Source organism: Puma concolor, chromosome A1 (assembly GCF_028749965.1).
Source record: "Puma concolor isolate L17-30 chromosome A1, mPumCon1.1.hap2, whole genome shotgun sequence".
In the NCBI taxonomy this organism is placed as follows: domain Eukaryota; kingdom Metazoa; phylum Chordata; class Mammalia; order Carnivora; family Felidae; genus Puma; species Puma concolor.
Window position 1 is genome coordinate 61,113,270 of NC_141667.1, and position 18,337 is coordinate 61,131,606.

Sequence of the window (18,337 nt, forward strand, 5' to 3'; positions counted from 1 at the left end):
AGCAGAGGAAAAGGGTTTGCTTTTCCAGGATTTTTTTTCAAATGGAAAATGCCTATTTACAAAAAGTTCTAATCACTCTCGTTATACTCAGCTCCACCGCTACCTCTATGCAGCCCCCCTCCCCACTCATATACTCCAAATAACCCCAAGTGACAAGTATAAAGTTTCAGTTACACAAGATGAGAAAGTTTTAGAGATCTGCTGTACAACAATAGGTCTATAGTTGACAATTCTCAGGTCACACCCAGGTGTGCATTCTAGCCCAGCTTTTGGTTAAGCATGTGACCTAGGACAATGTTTCTGCCTGTCTGAACCTCCATTTCTCACCTGGGAAATGCAGCTGTTACTAGACACCTCCCAGAGTGTTTGTGAAGACCCAAGAAGCATGCAGATAAAGCATTTAGCCTAGTCTCTGGCTGCTCCATTATTTGTCACGAAATTAGAGTGGGGCGGAGGAAGGGTCATGCTCACTGGTAAGTACCTGGCTTGCCGTGCATGGGGCCAGGCCTGGGCTGGAGTGAGGCTTGCAGTACAGTCCCAGGAGTCAAGCTGCCTTGAGTCCCTTCCTCAGCAAGGGTTCTGCAAGCTTGGATGTACCTCCTAACCTTTGTGTCCATGACCTTCCTATAGATGTGGGAAGAAGCCATCAGTCTGTGCAAGGAACTGGCGGAACAGTACGAGATGGAGATCTTTGACTATGAGCTCCTGAGCCAGAACCTGGTAAGACAGGGTGCCCAGGGCCTCAGCTCCCCAGAGAGGCTGGGGAGAGGAAGCAGGAGGCCAGGTGGGGTCAGGACACCAGAAAAAGAATGTACGTAGGGCCTGAGCTGAGTAAGGCTGTGCTGAAAGCCTTCCTTCCAGTTGGGAATATTTCCAGAAGAAGGCATTCTGGGAAAACTCATTAGTGACAGTTTCCCGGATGGAGTAGTAAGTACCTGCTTGGCACTGGGGCTGCTGCTGCTGCCGTTGCACACCCAATAAACACTGTGCTACATTTGCAGTAAAATCGCTACAAATCACTAAGCCAATTAAATAAAAACGCAAATTTGTGCTTTCTGATTAACAGATAAATCACATTAAAATGCTCCCCATCTGGCCATTCCCCATTAGCTCCTCGGTGCTTGTGATTGGTGGTGGGGGGGGGTGGTAAGTGGAGAGTGGGGGAGCCAGCCTAGCCTACTTGTGCTGCAGATGCCAGGGCTTGGCGGGGAGGTGGCCTCTGCAGAGAAAATGCAGAACGTTTGGGCTGCTCCCCCCACTTGTACACCTCCTACATATTTCCTGGCCACTTCAGAGCCAGGACACCAGTGCCCCATGGTAGCCTATTTTGACAGGCCAGTCCAGCTCTGTCCAGGGAACTATAAAATGAGAGTCCAAACATGGAGAGATGATTTATTGTTTCTTTGTGGGGGGGATGGGTATTGAATGCAGTATTCTTGTTAAAAACAGCTGGGCTGCTAGCTGTTTGTACTGTGTGTAAGATATGATGCAAACACACATATGTAGTCACAGCAAGAAACACTTATATCTACCCTACACATACATCCACATAGATATTTGCAAACATGGGAGCACACATACACACATGCATCCAGTACACATTTGTGCACACACAGAGTACACATTCATGTGTATACATGCACATACACACCCAGTACACATTTATGCACACACACATGCACATACAGTACACATTCATGCATACGCACAGTGAACATTCATGTGCACACATGCACACACGTACTTAGTACACATTTGTACACACACATGCACATACACACAGTACACATTCATGCACATGTTGATGTACATGCATGTCCATTCTCTAAGTCCATGTTGCACAGGCTTGTGTCCATGCACACTTATCTCCCATATTGTATCAAATTTAAGATGCCATCAGTCTGAGATGCAGTCTTTTTTTGTATGTGCCTTGTCATGATTTCTATCTGACTAATAGCAATTCTAAGATGCTATCAGGTGTAAAGTAAGATGTAAACTGTTTTCAGAGATGTTAAAATATGAAGAATGCACACCTATTAGAATTGATGAAATACGTCAAGGGTACATACAAGGGAAGATACATATATCTGGAGATATTTATGCATCCATAGACCCCCACAAACACATGCCTTGTGTGCCCGAAGGAGAGAGCAGCATGGCGAGGTGGGGGCTCTGGACAGCTGGCTGGATTCAGCTTCATACTTACTAGCTGCACTATGAGATACGAAAAACATTTCTTTATCTGCAAAACAGACATACGAAACTTGTGGGTTGTTAAGAGGATGATGTGAGTAAATGAGCTGGTGCAGGTGGAGTGATTAACGTGGAACCTGGTATAGGGTGAATACAGCCATTGCTATTATGATTATAGACATACCCACAGATATGCAAATATGTGCAGTGGGCATCTTGGTTCTGGTATAATGATCGTCTCTCAAGAGTGGCCTCTCTGGACTTTAAGAGACAAAACAGATGAACATAAGGGAAGGGAAACAAAAATAATATAAAGACAGGGAGGGAGACAAAACAGAAGAGACTCATAAATATGGAGAACAAACTGAGGGTTACTAGAGGGGTTGTGGGAGGGGGGATGGTCTAAATGGGTAAGGGGCACTAAGGAATCTACTCCTGAAATCATTGTTGCACTATATGCTAACTAATTTGGATGTAAATTTTAAAGAATAAAAAATAAAATAAAAAAAAAAAAGAGTGGGCTCTCTGAGATGAATGTGCCTTTGATACACATATCTATGTTGTTACAAGCTGTGAGTTTTCTCCTTCCAGATCCAGCAGGCAAAATTCTATGAAAACATCATGAAAATCCTCAGGCCCAAGCCAGACTACTTTGCTGTTGGATACTATGGCCAGGGATTTCCCTCCTTTCTGCGGGTGAGTTTGAGGGTGACTGAGACCCAGGCCAGGGGCCTGGGGCCTCTCAGCTGCCGCTTTGTGCTTCAGGGATCCGCTTGTACTGAGACTATGTGCTCTCCTCCATCTGAGGGCTGCCCTCACCCCCAGCACATGCCCAGTTTCCTCCATCATCACCACCCTCAGCTACCCCATGTTCCTATAGATACACAGAGCTGCCCCATGAGGTAGCGAGCTCCCCATCTCTTGAGTGTGGTGTTCAAGGGGAGCCGGTGGACTTCTGCTACCCTGCCAGCACTGTAGAGCTCTGGTTCTCAGACCTTTTGGGCTCAGGAATCTCTTTTCTCTCTGAAAAGTTATTGAGGTCTCCAGTGAACTTTTGTATTGATAGACTCTAGCTGTCTACATTTATCATATTCAAAATTAAAACTAAGAAAATTTTAAAATATTTATCAATTTATTTAACAATAACAATAATTAACCTGTCACATGTTAACATAACTTGCATCATTATGAAAAAATAGTTATATTTTCCCATAAAAAATGTGTGCCAACAGTGAGATTGCTACATATTTCTATAAATCTCTTTAATATTTAGATTAAGAGAGGATGGCGAGGTACTTACACTTTCTTCTGCATTTAGTCTGTAGTGATAGACTACACATATCATGCAGCTTCTGGAAAATTCTACCACACATCTGAAAGAATGGTAGTGAAAAAGGCAAATAACAACTGACCATTATTATGAAGAGTGCTCCTTGATCTCATGAGGCCCTGAAAGGGTTTTAGGGACCTTCAGGGGTCTCTGGAGCATACTTTTTTTTTTTTTTTAACATTTATTCATTTTTGAAAGGCAGAGAGAGACAGAGCACAAGTGGGGGAGGGGCAGAGAGAGAGAGAGAGGGAGACACAGAATCTGAAGCAGACTCCATGCTCTAAGCTGTCAGCACAGAGCCCCATGTGAGGCTCGAACCCATGAACTATGAGATCATGACCTGAGCTGAAGTCGGATGCATAACTGATGGAGCCACCCAGGCCCCCCTCTGGAGCATACTTTCTGAAGTAATGCTCTTGTGGATTATTCACTGATCATGTAGAGAGTTGGATTAGGTCAGCTGTAGGCTTCCTTCCCATAGGACTTCATCCAGTGAACCTGAGGTTCAATTCTAAAGTCAGGGACATTCAAAAGAAACAGCAAATCTGATCTCTGACCTTACTTGATTTGCAGTCTAGTTGAGAAGCTAAGTTACTCACTGTTACCAGTCAATGGGGAAGTCAGAGTGGACTCACAAAAGTAAGCACCACAGGCTGCAAAAGAGGTAGAGAATGAGGGTTTCCTCATTGGAGTAGAGGTGGCTTTCCAAACCTGATTGTACATCAGAACCCCCTGGAGAACGTGTTAAAAACATATATTTCTGGATCTTACTCCCACAGATTCCATTTCAGCAGGTCTAGAGCAAGGCCTATGGATCTGAACTTCTAGAAGTCTCCTAGGCCCATCTGACAATCACCCAGATTTGGAAGCACTGACATGCAGAGGTGACAGACGTGGGTTTAGACTGAAGAGCTTCTGGGCCAGTAGAGGTGGCACGGATGGTAGATATGATCTAGAACAAGGTTTCTCAACCTCAGCTCTACTGACATTTTAGATCATGTTGTTCTTTGTTAAGGGGGCCGTCCTGTGCATTAAAGGACATTTAGTAGCATCCTGGGCTTCTACCCACAGGGTTCTGGTAGCTCCCCCTCTCCCAAGTTGTGACAACCAAAAATATTTCAAGACATGGCCAGTATCCCTTAGGAGGCAAAATCACCTCCTATTTGAAAACTACTGACCTAGAGAAGGCTAACATAGTCAAAGAAGGGTAAAGAATGTATTTTCATGGATTTAGAGCCAGGAGCTATGTGATGAAGGACCCAAAAACTGGTACTTTCCACCCTGCAGGCCCAGCCTACATGGCTCATTAAAGGCAGGAGGGACCTTTTGTGGTCATGCAAACAGAAGACCAGGTATGACACACTGAAAGCTGAGTGAGGAACAGTTCTGGAACTTATACATAGGACAGTTTGAAAAAGTTCCCAGCATCCACAATCCCCTCTCCTTTTAGAATCATTCTTTTTAAAGAAGTGGTATACCTAGCTAGGTCTGTGAGCTGAGCTTCCGTTTTCTGTGGTGGGGAAGCAGAAAGGAGAGAGATCTCTAGGAGGTCACCAGAGCCGGTGCTCATGTCACAAGCCCCCCAGCTTTGCTTGCATCATGTTTTCCAAGCCTAGGCCCTAAGATCTCTGTTGGGTGTCATTTCTCTGCAGAACAAAGTGTTCATCTACCGAGGGAAGGAGTATGAGCGAAGAGAAGATTTCCAGATGCAGCTGATGAGCCAGTTCCCCAATGCAGAGAAGATGAACACAACCTCTGCCCCTGGGGATGACGTGAAGAATGCCCCAGGCCAGTGTATCCTTGGAGAATGGCCCAGCCAGGGCCAGGCAAAGGCCCACAGAGCCCCACCTTAGAGCTTAGAAGCTGCTGCCAGAATCATTGCAGTGGTGCCAATGTCAGTGTCTAGTATGGTATCCAAAGAATCCATCTCGGGAAATTCTAAATGTTGTGCTCATTGATTAATTCACTCATTCATTCATTCATTCTCATAGTGAGTACTATAGAGCCCTGGCTCTGTGCCAATCATTGTGCAAGACACTGATGATCACACTCACAAAGTGGTCCTACCTTCAGGGAGCTCATAGTCTAGCAAGTAAAAGAGACAGTGAACAACTAATTGCACCATTAAATATGTATTTGTAGAAATGGGATTAATGCCAAGAGGAAGCCATGCAGGACACTGTGGGAGGGCAGAGAAGGCTTCCTTGAGGAAGGTAATATCTAAGGTTAGCAACAAGCCAAAGGTTAGCAGGAGGTGGGGAGAAGGGCCCAGACAGAGGGAAGCACAATCGTGCTCACAGGCCTTGAGTGGGAAGGAACACAGTGGCTTCCAAGAACTGGAATGGCACCTTACTTCTCTTACAATAAGATCAAAACTCCTGATCAAGGCAAGTAGGTTTTTCACCATCTGAACCCTGCCCCCCTCCCCAGGATTCTTCCTTCCCTTTCTCATGTCTCTTTGGCCACACTGGCCTCGTTTCTGTTGTCTAAACACACCTAGCTGGTTCCCTCTGGACCTATGAATCTTCTGTTCCCTCTTCTCGCCATGCCCTTCCCCCAACCCCTTTCTTACCCATCAGATCTTAACTTGGTGTCACTTCCTGGAAGAGCTTTTCCTGGTCACTCATCTAAAGCGGCCTTTTCTGAACTCTCCATGAGCCTCTTATCTCACACCCTGTCTGTTTTCTTTAGAGACTTGATCTCAACCTGTTATCTTTTGTGCTTTTTAAAGGTCCACATAAGCTAGACTATAAGGTCTGGGAGGGCAGAGACCTGCACTGCCTTGTTTGCTGTAGTAAGTCCCCCCATCTCCCCTCGTGCCCAGCACAAAGCAAAAAAAAAAAAAAAAAAAAAAAAAAGTAATGATAATAAAATACTTGTTGATTAATGGAAAGGGAAACAAGAGAGAGAGAAAAGAGAGATAAAGAAAGAAAAGAAGGAGGGAAGGATGCAGGGAGGGAGCCAGCTCACTGAAGTCTACAGAGGAGGGTATGGGGGATATGAGATGATGCCAGTGAGGTGTTCATAGGTCCAGGAGCTGACACTGGGCAGGGGGCAAGACTCCTGGTGGCAGAGAGCACATTAACCCAAGGATCGGGCAGATGGCTGAGTGGTGATGTATTAGCCCACCCTGGCTCCCAGCACCACACCCTGTAGCACAAATTAAGTTACAGCCTTTAAAATGGGGTTGACAGGTTGCATGGCTGGTCTGCTAAGTCTGCCGAACCTTAATCCAGATATTTTTCCCTTGGGTGATACATATTCATCTGTAACCTTTTCATTATGCTCACCTGCCCTTCATGCCTGCTCTACCATGGTATTTGCAAGAGGAAATGCAACTAGTCCTGGGGCTGACTGGTTACAAATGTGATTTGGGTTACAGGCGAGACAGGAGATTAGCACTAAGGCCCTTCTTAAGTGGACTCATGGTGTTGAATAGCTCCATGGCATTTTAGCTTGGGGTGAAGGGAGACTACGTGTTACTAGGTTATCTCATCATATGCAGGCCTGATTTAGTAGCACCAGGAACCAGGTTGAAAAGGAAAAAGGGTTGACATTTGCTAAAAGTCCTCTTCATGCCATGAATAGATTGAGTGCTTTATAACCATTATTTCTTTAACCCCCAAATAAGTCTATGGGATGGGTATTATGTCTGTCCTGTTTCATAGAGAAGGAATGTGTAGGGCAAAGAAGTAAAGTAGTTTTCCTAAGGTTACAAACATAGTTATGGAAGTGAGATTTGAACTCCAAGATCTGTCTCAAAGTGTATATTCTTTCTATAATGCCATTACTTCCACTAAAATTAATGAACAGGATGTTCTTTATTAGCTGTTCATCATGTACCAGGCATTTTTCATGCATTGTTTCATTTTATCCTTATAGTAATCCTCTGAGTTGGGTATTATTACTCTCTGGATATGCAAATAAGAAAACCGAGGCTCAAAAAATATAAGCAGCTTGCACAAGGTGCTGAAAACTGACGGAGCTAGGGTTTGCACCCAGATCTCCTCGTTGCCAAAACCTGAGCTCTGAATGCTCTGTCCTCTCACCTTCACTAGTAGAAAAGCTAGCAAGCAGTTTTGGAAGGGCAGCACATCTCATGTCTTCTCTTTTAGGTAACCAAGTAGGGGAAGACATTTGAAAGCTAAGGCCTCTTAGTTGAGTGTCCTGTCTCCCACATTCCCCCTGCCCAAACCTTGGGGTCCCAGTTCCATGTACAGACTCAACATGTAGTGAGACAGTCCAGCCATGCATCCTCCTGGGCATGATTTAAAGGCTCTGGTGTCACTAGTTTCCTCAGGTCAGGTTTGGATTCTCCTCCTGGTCCAAGGCCAATTGCTAAGATCAGTGGATGTGACTTAGAAGCCTCTCTAGAACAAGGGTTGGCCAACTTTTGTATAAAGGACCAGATAGGAAATATTTCAGTCTTTGTTAGTCATGTGGTCTCTATGTCATAACTACTCAACTCTATTGTTGTAGTGGGAGAGCAGCCATAGATCGGCTGCTACATAAATGGATTGGTGTGGAAACCAAAGTGGTTTCCTTCCCAGAGAAGGGAGCTGTTGGCTATATGGCTTGAAAAAGAAAATGGTTTTTCTGAATATTACAGAAATCCTTCCAGTGAGGTTTGTTATTTATGTTAAGCATTGTGTTCTCTCTCTGTCTCTGTCTCTTTGTCTCTCTGTCTCTCTCTCTCTCTCTCTAAGGAACTCTCATTTAATGTGGAAATATTCTGCAGAGATAAAACAATTAAATTCACAGCATACTAATATGGAGTGAGTTTATCAGAGGGGGACAATTGAATTTAACTTGGAATTATATTTTGGCCATTTCTTCTGTATGAAAGAATCATAGCTTCTGCCATCAAAAAGCTCACAGTTTGGTGGGGAGGGTCTGGGAAGGGAAAAGACAGGAAGCTGGAGAGATAAGAGTCCTAAGTATAGGCAAAATGCTGTGGAGAGTCAAAGGAAGGAAACGACACCTGACTGAGGGTAAATTGAATACTTATGGAGCCTGTGGTATTTGACATTTGCCTCAAGGGCTCACGGGAAGAGGGGGTGATGTGAGAAAATATTTCAAGCAAAGGGCATAGTAGAATCTTTTGGGAAACCAGAGAGAAACTTTGAATGCCAGAAAGAAGAGCTTGTGATTCCTTGGTTGGCAAAAATTCCAGGCTCAGGGAGAGTTTTTAGAGTTGTGGTAATCATTGGGTGGAATGAAGGGATTAGAGATCTTGGATACCTGAAGAGAGATGAGTAAAGGAGACATGAAAGGCATGGGAAGGGAAACAGGGGCCAGGAGATGGGATCAGTGATGACTGGTTTTGTTTATTTGGATTGCCATGCTATCGGTTTAAAATGAATAAAGGTCTAGAATAGGCAGACGAAGCTCCCATAGCCTGCGCCCGTGGAAGGCATCACTAATCAATCATAGAACTCTTTCCCACTCAGCCTAGACATGGCCTCAAAATCCTGCCACAAGCAGTTACTTTCAAATTTTCAGAGCTGGAATGCAAAATGATATCTATTTGCATGCTCTAAAGCAGTGCTTCTCAAACTTAAAGATGCCTCTAAATCCCATGACGCTCTTATAAAACTCTAGACACTGATTCATAGGTCTGAGGTAGGTGTCACCATTTCTTATAATTTTTTAAATATTTATTTATTTTTGAGAGAGAGAGCATGGGCACAAGCAAGAGGAGGGGCAGAGAGGGGGGGACAGTGGATCCAAAGCAGGCTCTGCACTGACAGCAGGGAGCCTGATGCAGGGCTCGAACTCATGAACTGTGAGATCATAATCTGAGCCAAAGTTAGACACTCAACTGATGTAGGCACCCAGGTGCCCCCCAGACTCATCATTTCTAACAAGGCTTCAGGAGAAGCAGATGCTGCTGGTCAAAGGAACACACTGAGGAGCAGTCTAGGGTCAAAGAACCCCAAGCGTGTGGTTAAAAGACCCAACTACAGACCTCTGTTCTGTTCTCACAAGCTGTGTGACCTTCAGTAATTCGCCTGGCCTCTTTGACTTTGATGTCCTCATCTATAAAGGGGGGAGAATTACATTAATAACACTGCTGAGTGGAATTGGCGAGATGCAAGGAGACCATGGGGGATATGCTATGCAATTGACTGAGAACTATAAATTCATTATGGTATTACAGTTAGTATAGAAATGATAATGATGATTAAGGACCACTGAACAACTGTTAGCAAGGGCTGAGCCCTGAGATGGGCTTACAAGTGACAGGCAATTCTGATAAGGACCATGATGACTACTAACTTGTCATTAGGATCTAGTTGGCAGCCAGCAGCCTGAGGTCAGTCATTCAATAAAATCTTGGCCCCAGGAGGGCTGTCGTGGGAGGTCTCAACTGGGAACTGTCCCTGCAGCCCACAACACGTTGTGAGCCCTTAACTACAGGAATCCCAGACATCCAGTGTTTCACCGTCCAGCCTGTCTTGGATGAACACCCAAGGTTCAAGAATAAGCCAGTGCCTGACCAGATAATAAAGTAAGACCCACAGTTCATTGGAAGAAGGGATGGGGAAGAAAATCCCATGGAGCTGTCAAGCTGAGCTGGTGGCAGGACAGGCCCTGGTGCCCTCCCAGTTCTTTCTCTGGTTTAGCCAGCCTTTTATCTCTTTTCCTCTTGGGAAAAGAATGACCCCCCCCTCCAGCCCAATTAGCAATCTGGGTGCTGTCCCTGAAAAGGCTGAAGCCAGAGAGGGGAGGAACAAGGCACAGTGAAATATCAGGAAGCAGCAATGACATTTCATTGAACTGGAGGTGGAGAGCCTGTCACTCAGGTGACAGAGTGGTTCCAGGGAATGCATAGCCAGAGTGTGTGGGCTGGGCAGGCAACAGACAGGGTGAGGATGGGGACAGTGCTCATACTGAGCACGTTCTTCCAAAGGGACAGCTTTTCAGCATTTGTTGAGGTTGTGCATTGACAGTGGATATGTCCTGACGATGATGAAGGGGCAGTAGAGAAAGCAGCATAAAGGTAAGGTCTCCCTCCCTCTGTTCAGTAGCAGATTGTGAGGTCAGTGATGGGGCCATGAGGCAGGGGGCCTGTGGGGCACACCTCGGAGCTGCCCAGTTTACCTTCCTCAGACCTGGGGTACCCAGTATAGCACCTCGAGTGCCTTAGAGAAAGCCCTCTCCTCTGGGAGGACAGTGGGAAGTAGGAGCTCTTTGTGAGGAGTCTGTCCCAGCAGCCCCACACCAGTGCAGAAGGCTGAGCAGGTATAGCTCAGCTTGGGTCTGAGCCTCCCCCCAACCTCTTCAGCCAGGCACTGGGGCAAGAGATAACAACCATCCAGCTAGCACCGTGCCCTGCCGGCCCCAGTGTTAGAACCTCCCCAGAGATTCAGGAAGAGTGATTTGGGGGGTGGTTGGGATAACTAAAGAAATCTTTGGAAGATACCCCTAGGACATTAGGCTAGGACCGTAGGCATATCTAGATTCTTCACTGAGGTCACAGAAATGATGACCTAGGTATGCATTAATGGTAGAATTCCAACTCCTTGGTACTCTAAGGGGTATTGTGTTCTTAAAGGACATGAGACCTGTTTAGCTTCTCAATCACCTTACAAGGAACACCTGATTTTATTTTTTAATGCTTATTTATTTTTGAGAGGTAGAGAGCACCTACAGGGGAGGTGCAGACCTAGGGGAACACAGACAATGTGAAGCGGGCTCTATGCTGACAGCAGTGAGCCTAATGCATGGCCCAGATTTACAAGCCTCGAGATCATGACCTGAGCAGAAGTCAGATGCTCAACCAACTGAGCCACCCAGGTGCCCCAGGAGCACCTGATTTTAAATGCTACAATTTTAACTGCCAGACCTGAAGTTCACTGTAGTGGGCCTCCCCTGACAGCACAAGGTCAGCTCAGGTTCTGTGTCAGCAACCTGGCATGCTACCAGGAGCCTCTGCCTCTTTCTGTCTTGCAGCTTTTATAAATCCAACTACGTGCAAAAGTTCCACTACTCCCGGCCTGTGCGCAAAGGGACCGTCGACCCTGAGAATGAATTTGCCGTGAGTATCTTCAGCAGCCTTGATCATTCCCCAGGGCCACCCATCCCAACCAGAACAGGTGTCTGTCAATGTCAGAATGGGAGGGCATTTGATCCAAAGCAAAAAGAAGTAAAGCTAACATCTACTGATACGATGACACCCATTCTCCAGTCTTTTGCATCAGGTTTAGTTTTCATTTCTTGAACCTCTACACTTTCAAGATACCATCCAGGCCTTGTGTGAGGTGTACCTTTCAACCACAGGGCACTCAGGCATTTCCAGAAGGCAGGGACCCTCAGGCTAAGCAGGAGTGTTGATGAAGTCAAACCTTCCAGGACATACTAATAAGAAGACACAGTGATTTCAGTCCCCAGTGTCCACTGTGTGCTTCCCAGCAAGGATCTGTCTTCTAATTCTCACGACTGGCAGAAGGAGGACGCTCTAAGTCTCTCCCAGCTCTTTGCCTTAGACTGATTCTTCAAATTTGGGAGCCACTCGCCCTTCAGAATATAGTGAACAGACTTGCTGGATAAAGGATTCTCAGCTGCATATTTTTTCTGTTCATCACATTGAAGATTTCCTGCCATTCCTTTCTGGCCTGCCAAGTTTCAGCAGATAGGTCTGCCACTAGTCTTATTGGTCTCCCTTTATATGTTAGAGCGTGTTTATCCCTAGCTGCTTTCAGAATTTTCTCTTTATCCTTGTATTTTGCCAGTTTCACTATGGTATGTTGTGCAGAAGACAGGAGTGCTGATGCATAGGGGCACTTGTACCCCAATGTTTATGGCAGCACTTTCAACAATAGCCAAACTATGGAAAGAGCCTAAATGTCCATCAACTGATGAATGGATAAAGAAATTGTGGTTTATATACACAATGGAATACTACTTGGCAATGAGAAAGAATGAAATATGGCCTTTTGTAGCAACGTGGATGGAACTAGAGAGTGTTATGCTAAGTGAAATAAGTCATACAGAGAAAGACAGATACCATATGTTTTCACTCTTACGTGGATCCTGAGAAACTTAACAGAAGACCATGGGAGAGGGGAAGGGAAAAAAAAAGTTAGAGAGGGAGGAAGCCAAAACATAAGAGACTCTTAAAAACTGAGAACAAACTGAGGGTTGATGGGGGGTGGGAGGGAGGGGAGGGTGGGTGATGGGTATTGAGGAGGGCACCTATTGGGATGAGCACTGGGTGTTGTATGGAAACCAATTTGACAATAAATTTCATATTAAAAAAAAAGAATGCAGGGAACACTGTGAACACCCCTCCACCCCAGAAAATGCAGATAGATGCATTCATTATTGCTTAAAAATTCTGACTATTCAGAGACCCCAGGTTAAAACTTACCAGGCCTAAATCCAGGGAAAACTTAAACTTCACATCAGGAAAGAATTCTTAAGGGTAAAGTGGGAGTTTGTGTCTGGGTCTTGCAACATTTATTCAGGCTCTGGGTTGATGAGAGGTTTGGGGGCCTGGCTGGGTTCTTGCCAAACTTCTCTAATAGCCAGGTTTCCTAAGTGTGTTTCTTTTCTACCCTTGCCACCCCCTGCTTATGGGACAGTCGATGTGGATCGAGAGAACCTCCTTCATAACTGCATACAAGCTTCCAGGGATCCTGCGCTGGTTTGAAGTGGTTCAAATGTCCCAGGTGAGTCTACAGGCCCTCAGGGAATAGTACATCTCAGGAGCCCTTTAACTGTAAGAAGGGGACAAGCTTTTGTTCAAGGCCACTGGGGAAATGCTAGAATTCCAATTCAGGAAGGGACCTGAGGTACCATCTGGATTACCTGCTTTCAGATTTTTTTCTTAAGCATCAGGTAAACTGAAATGAAACCTACATAGAGTCCTGTAATAAAGCTGATGAATGGGAGCTTCTGTGGTTGGGTGCAGCGAGGAGGCAGAGAGCCTAGAACACCATCCACTTAATCATGTCCTCATATCTTTCTATCTCAGCAGCAACTTAGGGCATCTCTGAAGAATCCCACTATGAACCCATTTTATAGTTGGATAAACTGAGGCTCAGAGAGAGGCAATCACACAGAGGCAAAACACCGGCTAGACTGCAATTGTTTGAATATGTCTTTTGTGTCTCAATAAACTTCAGGGTCTCCATGTCCTCAAACAGCTAAGGATCTTGCAGCTCCCAGGATGCCAAGGAAAGGCCAGGGTGGTTGTGAGGAAACTTAAAAAGTGGGGACGTATTCAGGGTGTCTTATTCATTTTATTCATTTAACAAATATTTAATAAGTACCTAACACATGTCAAGCACTTGAAGATTTTTCAATGAAGCTTACATTCTAGTAGGAACGACATACTGAAAAGTCAAAGTAAATATAATAATGTCATGGTGATAACCAGTTTGGAGAAAAACAAAAGAAAGGTGGTGGAGGAGAGATGTTATTTCAAACAGGGTGGCCAGCGAAAGCCTCCCTGCCAAAATGGCTTTTGAGCAAAGGCCTGCAGGAAATGAGGGAGTGGACCACACAAATATTACAGAGAAGGACATTCTAGCATTCTAGCAAGTACCCAGGCCCTGCGGACAGAACATGATTGTGTCTGATTCAGGGCAAGTGAGGATGAGTAGGGGGAGCCCGATACCAAGTCCTGTAGGACCCTGTAGGCCAGCATAGGACTTTAGCTTTTCTACCGAATGCCTTAGAGCCACGAACAGAGGAGGGACATGGTCTGACTGACGTGTTCAAGCCACTGTATCATCAGCTTGAAGCCATTCCACTCCAGCCTTTAATGTCCGCCAGCAGCTTGATGGCCCTCCAATCTCCTGTGCACAGGCTTGGCCTAGACCTTAGGAGAAGTGTAATAATGATTATGACATTAGCAAATGTTTATCAAGCATATGCTAAACTGTTCACATGCATGACCTCATTTAAACCCCTCAACAATGCCGCAAGGTAGACGTTATTATTCTCCCATTTGATAGATGAGGGGACTGATGTACAGGTTATTTAAGGTTAGTGAAAGAAGTGAGATTTGACTTTCACCTCCTATATCGGATATCTCAACTGGATTCCCTCTCTCTTTCTACCTGAGCATATCCCTAGCCCATCCCAATGATAAGCAGCACCATGGAAAGGAAGAAACTATTCATGTCCTTTACTCATGGGACACATTGGTACATGATAAGGTTTGACAGGTGTCCCAGGCACTGTATCAAGGGCTTTAAAGCATTATCCCATTTAATCCTCACAAAACCCTGTGACATAGATACTATTACTAATCCCATTTTTGAGGTAAGGAATCAGAAACTTTCTGCTAATATGTAGCCTCTACCCATTGGCCCTGGCTGTGACCTATCCTTTGGGGGTACTCTTTTCCCTGTACCTGCTAGGCCATGGGCAAACCCTAGGAGGTCCTGCTGTGCTCTCTGCCCTCCCACCCACCCTCCACCCCCATTATGGTGTTTCTCCTCAAAGCACCCATCACCCCCTAAGAGACTACATAATTTTCCCATAGGTTTATTTTTAATATCTAGAATTTTAAATATAATAACATATTAGAATATCATCTCTACTAGAATATAAGCTCTAGGAAGAGAGGTTTTTGTCTATTTTATTCCCTACCACATCTCTGAGTGCAAAAATTAGTTTCAGGCACATAATTGGTGCTCAAGACAATTTGTTCAGTAAATCCATCAATAGTCACTCAATTAATATGCAGAACCCCATAGTATCTGAGCTGGTTATTTATTTTATGAACTCAGGGTTGTGAATTTAGGAAAGAGCCAGCATTTTTGTTTTGCTTTGTTTATACTGGTACCTTCTGATGTAAGGGTGGGAAGACCTCCAAAAAGTTTATTGCAATCAACTTATCTCTAATAGCCCCCCCTCAGTTGGGTTACCGAGAACTTCAGGATGTCTCAGACATAAAGGTTTCATGCCTGCCAAGTGAGCTCATTTTCAAAAAATTTGGTTTTGTCTTGTATGAATTTGTATCTCGGCTGTTTCTTCCATGAATTGTCAACACTATGGGACTGTTTGTATACAGCCGTGTTTTCTGATGGGATTCAAGTGTCAGTTCTGCATATTAAGGGTTCTTTACTTGTTCTTGGCCCTGAAAACATGCAGTCTTTACAAGTCACCCCAATCTGGGGATCAGAGACCCATATTCAACTCAGGCATTAACGAGCTATATGATGTTGGACAAACACTATATTTCCGGGCTTTAGTTTTCATCACCTGCAAAATAGAGATTAAAAAACCGTGGAATTGCAGAACTGAAAGGTACTTTAGAGGTCATTTAGTCCAAGAGCTGCAAAATCAAAAGCCTTCAGAACCCAGGAGGATAATGTAAGTATGTAAAATAGTGACATCAAGACAACAGGGAGTGGCAGAAGCTGTGGCAAGCTCCCTCCAGGTGAATTAATTTTTTTAAAAATGAGAACTCACATACTGGCTAAATGATAGATTTCTCCGGGCCCAGATTGGCCTATCAGTCTCCAGTGTGCAAAGCCATTCCTGGTTTTTGTCCAGTCCCTTTATTTGCTTATAAAAACACTGAAGTCCAGAGTGGGACTTGAAGTGTCAAAGTAATCAGTGGTAGGAGTAAATTATGCCTGTCTCATGCAGCTCATGGGATTCCTAAGAGGATTTAGGAGGGTGAGATGAGAGAAACGCCTTTGAAGAACATGGAATTCAGCCACTTGATTGCAAGGGATTACCATCACTTCATCTTTTGGCTGATGTTTCTCCCCCTTGAAACTGTTTCCAAAGTATTTTCTCCCTGATAATTTATTTGCCCCTCACAGCAAGTTGGGCAAGTGTTACACAACTATACTGCACTACACTGCAGAAAAGGAAACCAAGGCTTAGCTTAGAAAAGTGTCCAGCGATCCAAGAGGCTGACTGAATCCTAACAGAGAATTTAAGGCAAGTTTGGTAGCAGAGTGTGAGCTGTCTGTGGTGGGAGAAGCTCACCTTTGGAATCAGGAACACCCCTGTCCCTGTTTCCTCCCAGCTCTGCAGTCATCTGCCCTGGGGCAAGTGACCTGACCTGCTGACCTGCTGTGGGGGGAACAAAAGGAAAGTGCGAGAGTGTTATAAGCCCAGCGTGGGCTGACACATAGGAGGCAATCAGTAAATGGAGCCGGCTCCATTTTCATGATCAATGCTTTTATTCCTGTTACCAGCCCCTGACATCCAGGCCTCCCACCAAATACATAACCCCATAACTCTGCTGAGAGCTGTATATTCAGTCGTAGGTGAGAAACCCAAAGAATGTTCATTCTCATTCTCTGTTCCTGATGGTTATAATGAGGCTAAAGACTTAGGGATTCAAAAATAGCTTCAGAAATGAGGGGAAAAGCCAATCAATAGGACTTTCCATTTTTAATAACTCACCTTAAAGCCTGCGTGTTTCAGACATGCCAGGCTATTGTTGAAATCCAGGTGTGGTGCTGGGCTGAATCCAAGTGGTCCTGACAGATTTTCCTTAGAACTCGGTCTAGACCTCAGCTTTGTAAAACCCTTGTGGGGCTGGTCTGTGTGCTGCACCGAAATGAGACCCAGGGGTGCAGCTTGTGGCATATGGACTGCAGCCCCCACCAACACGAGCAGCCTTCACCTCATTTCCCTCATATGTGTGTTTGTGTGTGCGCACGAGCATGTGTGTGTGTGTGTGTGTGTGTGTGTGTGTGTGTGTGTGTGTGTCTGAATGTTGACTGTGCCAATGTGATGTGGCAGGGGGAAGAAAGAAACAGAGGTGGCATCTACCCTTTTTTACTGCAGAGGGCAGTCATCCTCACAAAGGTTCAGAAACACGGGGGTAAGAGGCTCGGATTTCACAGATCCAAGGAAATGGTTTAAGAGGATGACCAAGAACATGGCTGTAGAGGCTGGTTCTGCCCTTCTCATATACACAGTAGTTATAACTAGCAGGTGCCCATTTTTAAAGAATTCTGCTACGAGTCAAGTGTTGTATTATCTAAAACAATCTTTGCTACTTCCCAGTGAGGCAGCGACTATATCACCATCATCTCACAGATGATAAAATGTAGGGTCCCTTCTTCCAAGAAGTCTTCTCCAATTCCTTGGCCCTTTTGTCCAGCCTCTACCCTGCCCTGCTGACAAGTCTTCCCTTCTGAGGACGACTGCCGGTCTCTGTCCTAACACCGACAAGACTTAATAACAACGGCTACCAGCTACTCTCTGAAGCGGGTTTTCTTATCCACATTTTACCAAGGAGTCAACCAAGGCTCAGAAAGGTTAGAAACTGGCCCCAGGTAACACAGCTCGGAAAAAAATGGCAGAGCTGAGATTTATACTCAGCTTTACTTTGTTTAGTTCAAGGGTCCACAAACTATGGCCTGTGGGCAGGATCCCACCTGCACCTGTTTTATTGAAACAGCCAGGTTCATTCATTTACATATTGCCTGAAGCTGCTTTCTCCCTGCAAGAGCAGGGTCGTATCCTTGCAGCAGAGCCTAAAATATCCACTGCCTGACCCTTTCACAGAAAAAGTGTACAGACTCCTGTGCTTAGTTTTGTATTCCAGATCCCATCTTTTGAAAACCGCACTGTTTTGCCAGTTCCCATTTGATGGCACTCTGTTTATATGCTTTCTAAGAGGTGTTGGAAAGGGGGTTAGTTTTATCTTCTCATCTAAACTGAACCTGCCTTGGAGCAGTGACCCTTTATACAACAATCTTAGGACCTACTATGGGCCAGGCTGTGTGATCACATCACCAGGTGCTCACACAGCTAATAGCTCACACATAGTAGGCGGACAACCAATACCGGATGGGTTGAATTGGAGCGTGTTTCGCCCAGGTAATA

At 45.0% G+C, this 18,337-nt stretch overlaps 1 protein-coding gene across 1 annotated transcript in view; it reads left to right on the forward strand.

Annotated features, from left to right (window-relative positions):
- The window catches only part of DOCK2 (dedicator of cytokinesis 2), a 418,455-nt gene that overhangs the window by 383,459 nt on the left and 16,659 nt on the right, over positions 1-18,337 (forward strand). Inside the window, exons 39-44 of the mRNA XM_086712812.1 lie at positions 631-720; positions 2,785-2,889; positions 5,176-5,317; positions 9,953-10,034; positions 11,480-11,564; positions 13,111-13,197. Coding sequence (XP_086568938.1) covers positions 631-720; positions 2,785-2,889; positions 5,176-5,317; positions 9,953-10,034; positions 11,480-11,564; positions 13,111-13,197 — 591 coding nt within the window. The remainder of the gene's footprint in view (positions 1-630; positions 721-2,784; positions 2,890-5,175; positions 5,318-9,952; positions 10,035-11,479; positions 11,565-13,110; positions 13,198-18,337) is intronic.